Below are 15,083 nucleotides of genomic sequence, written 5' to 3' on the forward strand. Positions count from 1 at the left end.
AATTACGAATTGATTCCGACAGTTTTGCCAGATCAAAAAAATGATTATTTTGCAAATTGGGCATTGTTAGTTCTTTTAAACAGCCAACAGAAATACGGGAGTCATTTCATGATTGGTGAAATATTCTGAGAGTAATTATTTCTAAGGTCAGTGAGAGCACTCATGGTATGCACAGTGTGTACGGCCCTACAGCTGCAGGTGCCATTGGTCCGTGGTATATATTATGTGCAGTTTCTGTCTATCCCTGCTCGGCTAGAGAGCGCAAACAAGTGCAACTAACATGCGGATCAACGTCTTGACTATTGATAAAGCTAACAGAGAAGTTTCACGTTTCACTTACAGTCATGTAAACCATTCATGTTAAAAACACTTGTTAATCAGTGATTATTTTAGCTTCTGTCCAAGATTTAATAACATAAATGAAAGGCTAAAATAAAATAAATAGCCTAATAGATAAACAATAACAGACATTGTGTTCACAGTTGACAATCTTGTGAGTATTCCTGAGGCATCACTTATGTGGAGCAGCATTTTCTGGGAGACAGATGTGCTGGAACACTTCACACATAGTGAGTGGGATCAAAACTTAAGGAGGGGGAGTTCTGGTGAGGGGGAAAAGTAAAAGGAAAATATCTCTAGTAAACATCTTGTTATAAGAAATATTCCTTGTTCAATGCAAATTAATTAAAAAAGAAAATGTAAGTAAAGTAGGGCCAATTCTAACTTTTTTTTATATTTTCATTATGCCACAAATTCTGTCAACTGAAATTAACTTGTATTGAACCCGGAATATTCCTTTAAAATTTTAGATTGTGTAGATCTGTAAAGGTTCACAGTAAGCATAGAGGTTTAGTACAACATAATATTTTATTGTAAACAACAACAATACTTTTCTGTAATTAACTTTGAATAGAGAAGTACAGAAACTGAACCTTTTTCTTTAACAGGTTGCCTATTCTTTTCACATTATATGCATACTATATGTACTAACATTTTTTATTTAAGGGTAAGCATTGTAAGCACTGATTCTACAGGTATATATTGCAGCAATAGTAAGAGTAATATTGTAGAGAGCTATTCTCTCTCATGCTTTGTCTTTTATGTTTTCATCAGGAAATAAATTTTCCCCATCTCACGCATTTTTGCTGGTGGTGGGGGTGTGGTGTTACGCTGCTGTGTTTGCAGTTGGGCCGCTCTCAGGCTGGGGTCAGTACGGGTCAGAGCCATATGGTACCGCCTGCTGCATCGACTGGCATGCACCCAGCTACAGCACACCTGCCATGATCTACATCATCTTCCTCTTCTTCTTCTGCTACATTGTGCCCTGCACCATCATCTTCCTCTCTTACACACTCATATTTGTGACAGTACGGGAGTCCCAGCATGCAGTGCAGCAGCACATCTCTCCTCAAAACAAGATCTCCAATGTGCAGACACTTATTGTCAAGGTAAGACTAATGAGCGAGCTAAAGTAGAGAGAGAATGGTTACAAGTGCTCTTGATCTTACAATTGGCACAAGTAAATGTAAGCAGTACTGATGTGTGAATTAAGCCAAATACATTTTTTGGGTGTCAATGACAAATAAGGATGTAAGTTAAAATCTTTTAAATAGCTAGTTTATGTTTAATGCACGTGCCAAAATTTGTATCTTTGTACTCATGTTGGTTTCATAGTTCAAAACATTTTAATAATGGTTATTTTGTTAACACTACCTTAGTTCTCTTTGTTAAGGGTTTATAAATGGCTTCATTAATGACTAATAAGTCATTAACAAATGCATTATTTATTACTGATATGCAATTATAACAGCATGAATAACAAGAGTGTTTTTGTACAATACTTAACCCTCTGGGGTCTGAGGGTATTTTGCGCCCTGGAGAAGTTTTGACATGCCTTGACATTTGTGCTTTTTTCAGTTGCTTAAAAACATATTAATGGCTAAAGTCATCAGACTTTATCAAACACAGTATTCAGCACAAACTGGGCTACAATAATATGTGAGCAACATGTGTGTACATGTTTGTATTTTTGAGAAAATTACGTTTATGCACGATTTTTGGAAAAACTAAAATTTTAAGTCACTGAAATAAGGTCATATAACAGATACTAAACATTTGTCCACAAGACGTTTGAGAACTGGATCTTGTAGCCTAGAGTTTTTGCTACAAAATGATGTGAAAACCATCCTGATCACTCATTCATACAAAACAATATAGTAATTTAACTTTTGTACGACAATTTTAGTGTTGAAAGGTAGTATGCGAGGAGGCGTGAACTATCATGAATATTCATTGTAATTCACACATGAGAGACAAAGACCCTCCCCTGGGCCTATAAATGAGGGATAGAGAATTAATGTGAGGAGACTTAATGATCAAAATCAAGTTTTAAGTTAAAAGAAGTAATCTGACTATATATTTTCTTTACATAAAGACTTTACTTAAGTTTAGACCTACACTACCGTTAAAAGAAGTCTCTTCTGCTCACCAAGACTGGATTTATTTGATCCAAAATACAGAAACAACATTGATATTCTGAACTCTTTTTACAATTTACAATTTTCTATAATAATCCTTCACAAATCATTATAATATGCTGATTTTATAATATGGGCATATTTAAAGTGCATTTTACTCATATACACCTGAACAGATATATGCAAGCACAAGCTTTGTTGATGATAATGAGGCAGCATAAACGCTATTTAAAATATAATCTAAACATTCATGTAATTTTATATCATATTACATATCATATTTATATCATACAGCATACAATTGAAATACCTGCTTTAGCCGAAACAACATTTACATGTAACTAAAACTTGCTTATTAGGAGTCATATTTAAAATTTCAATACTCTGAATCCTGTCTGGCAAAGCTGGAACAGTCCCACTAGTAAAATATGAACATGTTTATATAAAATAGCATGTCAGCTAAAGAAAACTCAATGACTTACTCGTCTGAAATTGTATCCTCGGCTGGATCAAATCTCTCTTCAAAATACAAATGTTCATCGGAGTCCTGCTCTTCTTCTGAGGAAAATGTTAACTTTTCCATACTATTGTAGAGCTTTCTCGCCTGTGTATTGTTGCAAACGCGCAGAAAAATGAATGAAATGTATTTAAATCAAACCTCACAGTCGTCTGTGTATCGTTACAAACACGCAGAAAAGTTACGTTGTGTTTACATTAAACCTCACCGTCGGGGTGAGTTGCGTTGATCGTCTCAGCACATTAGCGTATGAATAGTGCGCTCTGCTGGTAGGTGTGATCACATTACAGATAATTAGATAGACTAGTAAAAACTGTACATCGCATTGTTTTATACAGATTACATTGCAGGAGAATATTTGTTTTAAATTTGAATTGTTTTATTTAAAAGTAGACATTTTAAGCTTTCTTTAGACATCTGTTTCGTGTTTGTGTGAGAAGTATTCGCAGAGTTTAATTCATTTTTGTGACGTGTTTCTGAAATATGCTCGTGAACACAGAGACTGCTGAAAGCTCACCCTTTTTATTTTCTTTATTTTACTAAAGCACAAGATTTTTTTGTTATTGTGAGTGTAGACCCTTTATAGTCTCTAATAATGTCTTACACCCAAAAATTATGGAATATTTTAAGTTGTTTCTGCTGTAATGATGAAAATATCCAGCAGGATATTTCAAAAACTGCGATTAATCACGATCATGCGATTAAATATTTGATATAAAATCATGCGATTAAATATTTGAATTGACTGACAGCACTAATAATTATAGTTTTATATATATTTATATTAGGTCTGGGAAATTTAACGTTAATTTCTGCGATTAATAGTTTACTTTTTAACACATTAAAAAACACCTGGGTTTTTTTCACTTTGTAAAACTTCACTAATGTTTTCCCCCACTTCAGATTTTCATGCTCATTCACAAAATGTATCATATAATAAAGCCGTATGGCCATTAAACCATATGGAACTTTATGGGCATTAATATTGTAAATATTTCATATGTATCCATATTACTATATTAAGGTGTATTTTCATAGGTTACTAATGTTGAATAAGTGTTATTAAGCGTTTATAAAATGTGAGGTAAAATGGCTCACTATTGGGCAGGTATTGCATGGAAATCTCACTTTTTATTAATGTTATATATGCATTTAATAGATTTTGAATGCATTTGTAGATGACATATTAGTATTTAATGAACCCCTTAACAAAGGGAACATAATGTATATTGTTAAAGGACTAAATCTCTATTGCTGCAAAAATCAAAAGTCAAAGTAAAAACGAATTTTCCCTGCACCTTAAATACATATCAGTGTACAGATCTTAATGATTAAGATCTGTACACTAAGATTGTGTATTTAAATTTTTTGTTTTAATGTATAGGTAAAACATTTTGGTAACTTTATTGGTATTTTAGGGATCAGAAATTAGACAGCAATTAATGACTAATTGGACTTGTAAAGGCCTGGTTACGGATTTATTTAGAATCATAAGGTACTTGTTATGCCTTTGATTGCTGATTTCATACCCTTGCCTAATAGCCTCTTTATATTTGTTTTTGTCTTGCAATAAACTTTTTAGGTAAAAAAACAAAATTATAAAGTGAAAAGTACATAGTTTATAGGTTCTTATTACTCTGTGTGAATGTGTAGCTTATACGTATAAATTAAATATAGAAACGTCTAGGTTACGAATGTAACCTCCGTTCCCCGATGGAGGGAACGAGATGTTGTGTCGGAGAAGCGACACTTAGGGGTCTCTCTTGAGCCACCGAATATACCTCTGATCTATGAAAAAAGGCCAATGAGAAGTTGGCAGTCAGTATTTGCATACCCCGCCCCCGGACATACGGTTATAAAGGCGAGGCAAATACTAGAGTTCATTCCGGATTTTTCTGAGGAGCCGGAAATGGTCCGGCCACTACAGCGGCTCGGCTCAGCGACGTGGCCGGGAAGGACACAACGTCTCGTTCCCTCCATCGGGATATGGAGGTTACATTCGTAACCTAGACGTTCCCCTTCTGTCACTCTCTCCACATTGTGTCGGAGAAGCGACACTAGGGGTCCAATTTAAATCACGCCATGCGCTGAGCCGTGTACGTGGTCTGACACAGGAGCGGGCAGGTGTTTTTTACGTGCCAGATGACCAGCTGTATCAGACTACACGTACCCTTCCCCAATGCCCCACCAAAGTCGTCGGAATCCTTTTGGTTACCCTAACAGGGGAACAAGGTGACGCTTGCCAACCTGGGAACGGGCCAAGCCTTTTCTCTCTATGTTTCTCGCATAGAGCAATAGACAGCTGGGGCCCTTACATGCACTGAGGGAAGGGGGTCTTACCCAATTTCCTATTCTTTCAGGGGGAACAGACCCTGCGGAGACCACCCCTACCCAGCTGGGGAGGTAATGTGGTGAATACATCACATGTGTTTTTAGGCGACACGTGGAAGTGGCGCGGTGGTAGATCCAGTCTCAGCGAGGGGGGAGTTGCTACACACGGCGACCGGAGGGCAGCCGAAACTTACCCAAGGAAAACGCGGGTCCGCTCGTAAGGGGACCGTATCGCAGAAAATACACACAGGGGGACTCTGCGTAGGAGTCCTCACCCTGTGGAGCACCTATTCCAGTACAGGGTAGATTTGAGTACCCGCAGTTGATTGGGTCGGCAAGTTCCTCCGCCGAACTGCGGACCCATGAGGGCTAGGGAGGAATCGACCAGGGATTCGAGCTGAGTGGAATCTCCTGGGAAAAAAGACGCACAGTTTTACCTCAAGCGAGGGAAAGGGCGTATATGCAAGCGATTCACCCGGTCAGCCCATCAGCGTGTTACCGAGTTCTACTGGCTCAGACCAGAGAAAACACGGGATGAGATTGTAGTATCTCGTAAAGGTTTTGGGTGTCACCCAACCCGCTGCTCTACAAATGTCTGCCAGGGAGGTACCCCTGGCCAGTGCCCACGAGGACGCAACACTCCTTGTCGAGTGAGCTCGGACCCGCAAAGGGGGGTCTGAGTGTGATAAGCCAGTGAAATGGCATCTACTACCCAGTGGGAAAGCCTCTGTTTGGAGACAGTGTTTCCTTTCCGCTGTCCCCCAAAGCATACAAAGAGCTGCTCAGAGTGTCTAAAGCTCTGCGTGCGGTCCAGATAGGTACGCAAAGCACGTACTGGACACAGCAACGACGGGGCTGGGTCTGCCTCCTCCCGGGGCAGCGCTTGCAGGTTCACTATCTGGTCTCTGAAAGGCGTGGTAGGAACCTTGGGCACGTAGCCACGTCGCGGTCTTAGGATCACGAGTGTCTGCCGGACCGAACTCCAGGCAAGTGTCGCTGACAGAGAACGCTTGCAGGTCCCCGACCCTCTTGATGGAGGCGAGCGCGATCAGCAGGGCAGTCTTAAGAGAGAGGGCCCTGAGTCCAACTGATTCTAGTGGTTCAATGGGAGGTCTCTGGAGGCCCGCGAGGACTACCGAGAGGTCCCAGGAGGGGCACAGGCTTAGCCGGGAGGGATTTAACTTCCGGGCGCCTCTTAGGAACCTGATGATTAAGTCGTGCTTACCAAGGGACTTGCCATCTACTGCGTCGTGGTGGGCCGCGATAGCAGCAACATACACCTTCAAGGTGGACGGGGACAGCCTCCCCTCCAACCTTTCCTGCAGGAATAGGAGCACTGACCTAACTGCACACCTCTGTGGGTCTTCAGCCCGGGAAGAACACCAATTTGCGAACAAGCGCCACTTCAGGGCGTAGAGCTGCCTGGTGGAAGGGGCTCTGGCTTGGTTGATCGTGTCTATGACAGTGGGTGGTAGGCCAGCTAGATCTTCCGCGTCCCGTCCAGGGACCAGACGTGGAGATTCCAGAGGTTTGGATGCGGATGCCAGAGTGTGCCCTGCCCCTGAGAAAGAAGGTCCTTCCTCAGGGGAATTCGCCAGGGAGGGGCTGTAGCGAGGAGTACAAGGTCTGAGAACCAGGCCCGGGTGGGCCAGTATGGAGCCACTAGTGTGACTTGCTCCTCGTCCTCCCTGACCTTGCACAGCACCTGTGCAAGAAGGCTCACTGGGGGAAATGAGTACTTGCGCAACCCCATGGGCCAGCTGTGTGTGTACGCTACCGCAGTGGTGCTGTCTGACCTGATTAGGACATGTTTGTCTCAAATTAATGGGAGGAACTGTCACAGGGCAAAGAAAACAGTCAACAACTCTAGGCAATTGATATGCCAGCGCAGCAGGGCCCCTCTCTAAAGGCCTGCAGCTGCGTGCCCATTGCATACGGCGCCCCAACCTGATCTGGATGCGTCGGTAGTGACCAGGACGCGTTGGGACACCTGCTGCAGGGGCACTCCTCCTAGAAAGCAGAGGTCTGTCCAGGGTTTGAGTGTTTGGCGGCATGCAGGGAAGATTATCACACGGTGCGTGCCGTGGCGCCATGCTCGTCTCGGGACTCGAGTCTGAAGCCAGTGCTGAAGCAGTCTCTTATGCATCAACCCTAGCGGCATGACTGCGGTGGAGGATGCTATATGCCCCAGGAGCCTCTGGAAGAGTTTTAGAGGGACCGTTGTGCCTGGCTTGAACTTTGCGAGGCATTTCAGCACCGACTGTGCACGCTCGTTGGTGAGATGTGCGGACACTGAGACTGAGTCTAACTCCATGCCGAGAAAGGAGATGCTCTGAACCGGAGTGAGCTTGCTCTTTTCTCGGTTGACCTGAAGCCCCAAGCGGCTGAGGTGTTTGAGCACCTGGTCTCTGTGAACGCATAGTAACTCTCGGGAGTGGGCCAGTATGAGCCAGTCGTCGAGGTAGTTGAGTATACGGATGCCGGCTTCTCGGAGCGGGGCAAGAGCTACCTCTGCGACTTTCATGAAGACATGCCGAAGGGGAGGACTTTGTACTGAAACGCCTGGCCGTCGAACGCGAACCGTAGGACGGGTCGGTGTCGCGGCAGAATTGAGACGTGGAAGTACGCGTCCTTCAGGTCTACCGCTGCAAACCAATCTAGGTGCCGGACGCTTGTTAAGATAGACTTTAGCGTGAGCATTTTGAACGGGAGTTTGAGCAGTGCTCGGTTTAAAACTCGCAGGTACAAGATTGGTCGTAAGCCGCCGCCTTTCTTGGGTACAACGAAGTAAGGGCTGTAGAAACCCTTCTTCATTTCAGTTGGAGGGACAGGCTCGATCGCGTCTTTGAGTAGAAGAGTAGCGATCTCCGCGCACAGGGATTGGGCATGTTCGCCATGCACTGCGGTAAAGCGGACGCCCGCGAAGGGGGGCGGGGGCCTGGCAAACTGAATTGCGTAACCGAGTCGGATGGTCCGGGCCAGCCAGTGTGACGGGTTGGGAAGTGAAAGCCACGCATCCAATCTCCGTGCTAGGGGCACCAAGGGGACGAGTATTTTTGACGTACCCGGCGGAGCTTCGCAGCGGGGCGGAGCAGGTAAAGTGCCGTCGGGAGGCAAGGGTGCGTCCCGAGGCTTCGGTGCTGAGAAAAGACTCGAAGCACTTACCTTGCTCCGCGCACCCGGCAGGGGCGGGTTAGTGACTGAGCAGGAGGTCTTATGGTGGCGTCCTCTGGACTCGTCAGAACCGGCCGGCCAGGAGTCAGTCGTGGGGCTGAAGGCGGACCTGTGGCCACGTCCAGCGTGCCGGGACTGTTGAGATCTGGGGGCAGAGTGCCGTGAGAACGGCATTTGCGGGCCAGATGACCCAGAGGCAAAGGAAATAGCTCTTTTATTGTGAATTTGGGTACCGCTGCCCCGGTTAAGGGGAGCGGCAAATGAAATGTATTCAAAACAAAATTCTCCTCCCGGCCCTTCACCGGGGGACGGAGCGGTCTTACCATCTCCGGAGCTAACGTCTTGGGCTCTGGGTCGTCCGTCTCAGGAGCGCCTGGGAGCCTTCCGGGTCCTCGAGGGGGTCCATGAGATGGGGGGCGCCGAATTCCTGCGGGGCGCTCGACGCGTGGGCTGAGAGCTGGGCCCAGGTTGAGGCGGAGCAGCTTGTTTCTTCGCAGGGGGAGCAGACGGGGCATGGCCCGAGGCGGCAGACTTGCGGCGGGGCAGGATCTGGGAGATCGCCTCCGTCTGTTTCCTCACCGCTGAGAACTGCTGGGTAACGGCCTCGACGGTGTCGCCGAAGAGGCCGAACTGGGAGACTGGGGCGTCGAGAAAGCGAGTCTTGTCGGTCTCACGCATCTCGACCAAGTTCAGCCACAGGTGTCGTTCCTGGACCACGAGGGTGGCCATTGCCTGCCCGAGTGACTGCGCCGTGACCTTTGTGGCTCTGAGGGCGAGGTCGGTCACTGAGCGCAGTTCCTGAAGCACATCGGGATCAGGGCTACCCACGTGCAATTCTTTGAGCGCCTTGGCCTGGTGGACTTGCAGGAGGGCCATGGCGTGCAGGGCGGAAGTGGCCTGTCCAGCGGCACCGTAGGCCTTCGCTGTCAGCGAGGATGTTGTCCTACAGGCCTTGGAGGGGGCATAGGTGAAGCCTATCCATCGGGGGAATCGCCGTGTATCCATGGACCATTCCGCCGTCGAGGGTAGCGAGAGCGGATGAGCGAGTGGCTTTGCGAGAGGTGAAAGGTGCTCTCCACAGCGACGTCAGCTCATCATGCACTTCCGGGAAGAACAGGACTGGGGGGGCGTGGCCATGGGCGGCGCCCAGACCCCAGGAACCAGTCATCCAACCGCGATGGCTGTGGGGAGGATAGAGGGTTCCAATCCAAGCCCACACTGGCGGCGGCCCGGGAAAGCATGTCGGACATCTGAGCGTCAGCCTCAGCCTGGGGGTGCTGGCCCGAAGCCGGCAGCCCAGGGGAGTCATCCGCGTCAGATGCCGTGCTCTCCAATGCAGCGGCGAGCTCATCCGTTTCGAGCTCTAGAGGATAGGCAGGCTGGCTGTGAGGCGAGCCGCTGTTGCCTCGAGCCCGGACAGGAGTTAACGAGCGTGCTGGGGAACGGGTGGTCCACGGGTCTCTGGTACCCGATGGAGCCGCACCCGCTGCCGCCCCCAAATCGTCTCCAGCGCCACTCGCACCGTCCTCAATCCCGTGGGAAGAAGGAGCAATGCGAGGTGCGGCTGAAGTGGCTTGTTCTCGGTTGAAAACAAGTCGCGACCGCAACGTTGTCATGGTCATGCTCTCACAGTGAGAACATGAACCAACCACAAACGCAGCCTCGGTGTGATCGCTACCCAGACACGCGAGACAACGCCTGTGGCCGTCTGAAGCTGAGAGAACTCTACCGCATCCAGGAACTACACAGCGGCGGAACGGCATCTTTATAAAGACGCGTCCTGAAAAGGACGTTCACGCTCGCTGTGTTTGCTCTTTTAGAGGAAATTACTCTTAAATAAAATCACTCTTTTAAGAAACTCTTTCGAGTTTTTATCTGCGCTGTCGAAGCGCCCAGGGGCAACAATGCACAGCCGTGCAAAGGATAGGAGAAAGCCGCTGTTATGCGCCGTCAAATCCAACAGCATGCAGATCGTCAGAGGAATACACGGGTGTGTGTAACTCATAGCAGACAGCATACAAGACCATCGGCTGCGAAGAAAATTTATGAATGAACTCTAGTATTTGCCTCGCCTTTATACCCGTATGTCCGGGGGCAGGGTATCCAAATACTGACTGCCAACTTCTCATTGGCCTTTTTTCATAGACCAGAGGTATATTCGGTGGCTCAAGAGAGACCCCTAGTGTCGCTTCTCCGACACAACGTGGAGAGAGCGACAGAAGGGGAAGCAGAGATTTTTGTTGCTAAGTGTAAATAAAATAAAATAAATAAATACAAATCTTTGCACAAAGTGTAAATAGATGCTATTTACTACCATACAATATAGGGGCATCCCTGCAGCATGTTTATTGTGTTAATTTAGAGTTCCACAGACATCCACCAACCCATAAACCTAACCTTCCCTGCTTTGATGAAATTTGTTGAATGATCATTTATTTTATACTTATAAGCTGCACATTCACACAGAGTAATGAGAACCTATTAAGGATGTCATTTGCATCATAGTAGCTACTGATATGTTTTGTTTTTATCTAATAAATTCATTGTTATATATAGAAAAGCAAATGTAAACGGGTTATAAAGCAAGAATAAAAAAATCAACCAATAAAGGCTTAATAAATATGTTATAAGTCCATAATTATTCACTTTTAAATGTAATTATTAGTCATTATTTATGGTCTAATTTTTGATCCCTAAAATAAAGTGTTACCAAAGTTATTCACTAATATTATAAATTTTTTGAGTCATGGATAAAGTTTTCTCAGGGTCATACCATTTGGCAATATAAACTGACACAAAGTAATGGGGATCTTCTGGGGTCTCTGTGATGTCCTGTTTGCTGGAGTTCTTCTCACATAACAACAGCATGTCTTCTTGCATGTTGGTCACACCAAAACTTCCTAGTTCAGTAGCAAATAGGTCAACACAGGCAGGAAAATTGTGCTCGAAAAGTGACTTCATGTGGTCTCTAAGAAATATTAAAAATGAAAGGCATAGTAGTTGGAATTTCAGAATTATACTTAATTTATTAATTTCCGTCTCAGGATGGTTACACCAACTATATGGAGCTAAATCATGACTAAAGTCTTTGAAGCATAAAAGCATGTTGAATTGCTCTAATCAGAAGAATAAATGCATTTCATTATCAGTTTAAATGCGTTGAATTTACAATGCTTGCATTTTGGAATGCTGAATTATTACAAAGTTGTATTTTTATGCATTGAACATTTAATTTGGAAACATTTCACGACTTATTTCATTATTAAAAATTCAGTCACCTTCCAAAGTTAATTTCCAAAATATTCAGTTCATTTGAAAATACCATCTCGATTTTTCGACAGGTAAAGTTCAGCCCGTTATATTTCGCTTAACAAAATTTGCTTCCTCAAATTCAGCGGATAAAATTCAGTTAAAATTCAACCTTCACCAGTACGTACTGCAATGCAGTCGGGTGTTGACTGCTGAAGACCAAAGCTACAGGTAGAGAGAGCAGCCATGTATGTTTTGATAGTTTGTGTTTCAAAATTGTTTGTGGGTAGAAAATAGATCAATATTTGATTTGCTCATAAGGTGGGCATGAAACACACATTTCCTCTGATTGGTCATCATCAGTTCCTCAATGCCGTCCAACAGAATAATTATTCACTGCTGCTCAACTTTTAATGCAACTACATAATATCTCTCTCTCATCAAACAACCGGACTAAGGAATGCTTGTGACACATACCGTACTAGTCAGGGAAGAGACTATAGAGATTGCCGATATATTGTCCAGGTTCTTACATAACTCAGTTGTTTGAAGCGCTGATTGTTGTTAGGCATTGTAATGTAGTAGGGTGACTAGTCCCTGAATAGGAAGGTTTTTTTTGGTTGTTGTTGTTGTTTGGTCTCATTTTATTTATTTGTCCATGGCTAGGTTTCCCGAGGCACTATAATACATTCAAGTAATATGAAAAAAAAGTTAAAAATCATCACTATAGTAACAAAACTTTGTAAATCATAAGTGCAACTTAAATTTATCTTTCTCACATTTTTCCCAGTTTATCATAGTATAAGGAGCATTTAATGTCTTGCATTGATATATTTGGATCATAGGAAAGCCAGAAACAAGGTTTTGTGTGTACCAAGGGAATGCGCAAGAACCGAAGCACAATAAAGTGAATTTGTTTTATAACTTTAACAATTGCCTTCCACAAAGGTAAATTTTCTTTTTAGCCCTGCGTTACATTATAATGACTTTATTAGCCTAAACAAATTACTGGCACTTTTATGGAGTTGGTAGGCATGTTAGTATATCCAAATATTAGGCTTAATATTTAGTAATAAAATTTGATTACATTATTTTAGAACATTACCTAATTATTTTCCAAAATCCAGAGGACAAATGCACAGGTAAATTAAGGGACAATGTGCACTAACTGACAAAAAGTACTACACCATGTTTTACATTCACTGATTCAAAAACATCACACATGAAAGTGTGATGCATTTTATAAAATAGAAAAATGACAATACAGTGTGCATTCAGTTTCCAGCAAAAGAAACAAACTTTTGGCAACATTAGAGACCCTTATTATGATTCACATTACATGCGTTCACATGCATGCATTTCTATAAGTAATATCTATATAGGTTGAGCATCAATCTGAAATCCCATTTTACCAAAGTCATCATTATTTCTTTATTTAAATGCAGTGATCGTCATTAGTTTTTGGCATCTCAACAATGCTACTTATAATTTCCATGCTTGTCAGTATTTCTGCATTATTGTCATGCTGAGAAGACAAACTCCTGGACATATTGACCGAGGTTTCGCCGTTGGAACGGACAGCTCCTAAAACAAAGCATTTAAGTTCTACTTTATAATGAGCAATCTTAGTGCCATTTTGAGAAACAGGCATTACTATTTGTTGCTACAATTTTCCCCTGTCTAGGGGCTGTGGTGAGAGTAACAAGGTAAAAACAATTTTAAATAAATCACTAAATGGAGTAAGAAATTAATTTCTAGTCTCCGGCTCCAGCACAATACACACAAATAAACAATGGTCAGTTCAAATGTTGTTATTTATTTTGTATAACAGAAATGGGCATAAACTTCAGGAAGGGATATAAGCCAAAACAACAAACATAAAGAATGTTCTCTTGAAAGGGAAAATGATAACTTACCTAAAAAGAAACAAAAGAAAAACATACTTCCCTGTCTACTTCTCTATAAATAAACAGGAGAAAACCTTTATTAATTAAATCTGCACCCGCCTCCCCACTAAATTTCCCATAAAGAAATCTTGTAATAAAAGTTAACTAAATTATAACAGATAAATTATATAATTAAGAATATAGTTTGTCAACAACAGACTAACACCAGCACAGCTGAAAAAGACATCATCTGGAGCAGGAGAGACGAAACTCTCCTGTGAAGGATAAACTCTCAACACTACTCTTGCGGTTGCTCAAAATGTAGCTTCTTTATACAGCTCACAACGAATGCTGCAAATGCGCATCTCTCTTCTCTCCTTCAGCCTTCCTTTTATGTGAGCCACAGTCCTCTTAGCGGCAAATCACAGCAGGCAGGACACCGCGATGGTAACAGGAAACAGGTGGCTGTAATTAGTACCTGCTCAGAGGAAAGTGGGAGACACAAAAGGAAAAACTAACGGATAGATCACACCCCAATAGTGACAATTTCACGCACCACAAACACTGTTGAAGGCGTTGTTATGAAGGCATCATGTTATGACATCTCATATACATATAGATCAGGTGGGGTTTATTCGGGCCGTAGCTCTTCTGATAACATCAGGCTTCTCATCAGTATAATGTGGTCAGTGGTGAATAATCAGACTCTGGTCGTTGCCTTCTCACTTGATGCCGAAAATTCATTTGTCATGGTAGAACGGGATTATCTTTTTAAGAATTTGGAAATGTACCTTTTTGGGAATACTTTTATTGGATGGATTAAGCTACTTTATAGACTCCCTGTATCATCGATACAAACGAATGTATTAATTTCAGACTATTTTACTCTGGATAGGGGAACCTGGCAGGGTTGCCCTCGTTCCACATTATTGTTCTGTCTTGCCCTGGAACCATTAGCAGCCATGATAAGAAAGGAGGATGATTTTCCAGGAGTGCTGGTGGAGGTATGGCACATACGTTTTTGCTTTACGCAGATTATATTTTTTATTCCTCTCTGACAGAGCTATGCCTTGCCTCCACAGAATTATTTATTCCTTTTCTAAGTTCTCAGGAGTCAAGTTCTGACAGAGTCAATTGGTCTAAATCTGAAGTGACCAAGATTAATATTTAATCTTGTAAAGGTATAGAGTGTTGCCCAGGAGGTGCCGTTGGCCAGTGCCCACGAGGATGCCACACTTCTCGTCGAGTGTGCTCGAGCCTGCAAGGGTGCGGCATGGCCTGGGTGTGATATGCGAAAGCGATTGTGTCGACGACCCAGTGGGCTAGCCTCTGTTTGGAGACAGCATTCATTTTCCGCTGTCCATCAAACAAAGCAGTCAGCTGTTCCAGCAGACAAAGAGCTGCTCAGAACATCTAAAGCTCTGCGTGCGGTCCACATTGGTACGCAAA

The 15,083-nt window shown here is 43.7% G+C and overlaps 1 protein-coding gene across 1 annotated transcript in view; it reads left to right on the forward strand.

Annotated features, from left to right (window-relative positions):
• Window positions 1-15,083, forward strand: part of opn7b (opsin 7, group member b) — a 71,524-nt gene that overhangs the window by 49,043 nt on the left and 7,398 nt on the right. Inside the window, exon 4 of the mRNA XM_052092162.1 lies at window positions 1,114-1,448. Within this exon, the coding sequence (XP_051948122.1) occupies window positions 1,114-1,448 (335 nt within the window). The remainder of the gene's footprint in view (window positions 1-1,113; window positions 1,449-15,083) is intronic.

The sequence above is a fragment of the Xyrauchen texanus genome, chromosome 25, assembly GCF_025860055.1.
Source record: "Xyrauchen texanus isolate HMW12.3.18 chromosome 25, RBS_HiC_50CHRs, whole genome shotgun sequence".
Classification (NCBI taxonomy): domain Eukaryota; kingdom Metazoa; phylum Chordata; class Actinopteri; order Cypriniformes; family Catostomidae; genus Xyrauchen; species Xyrauchen texanus.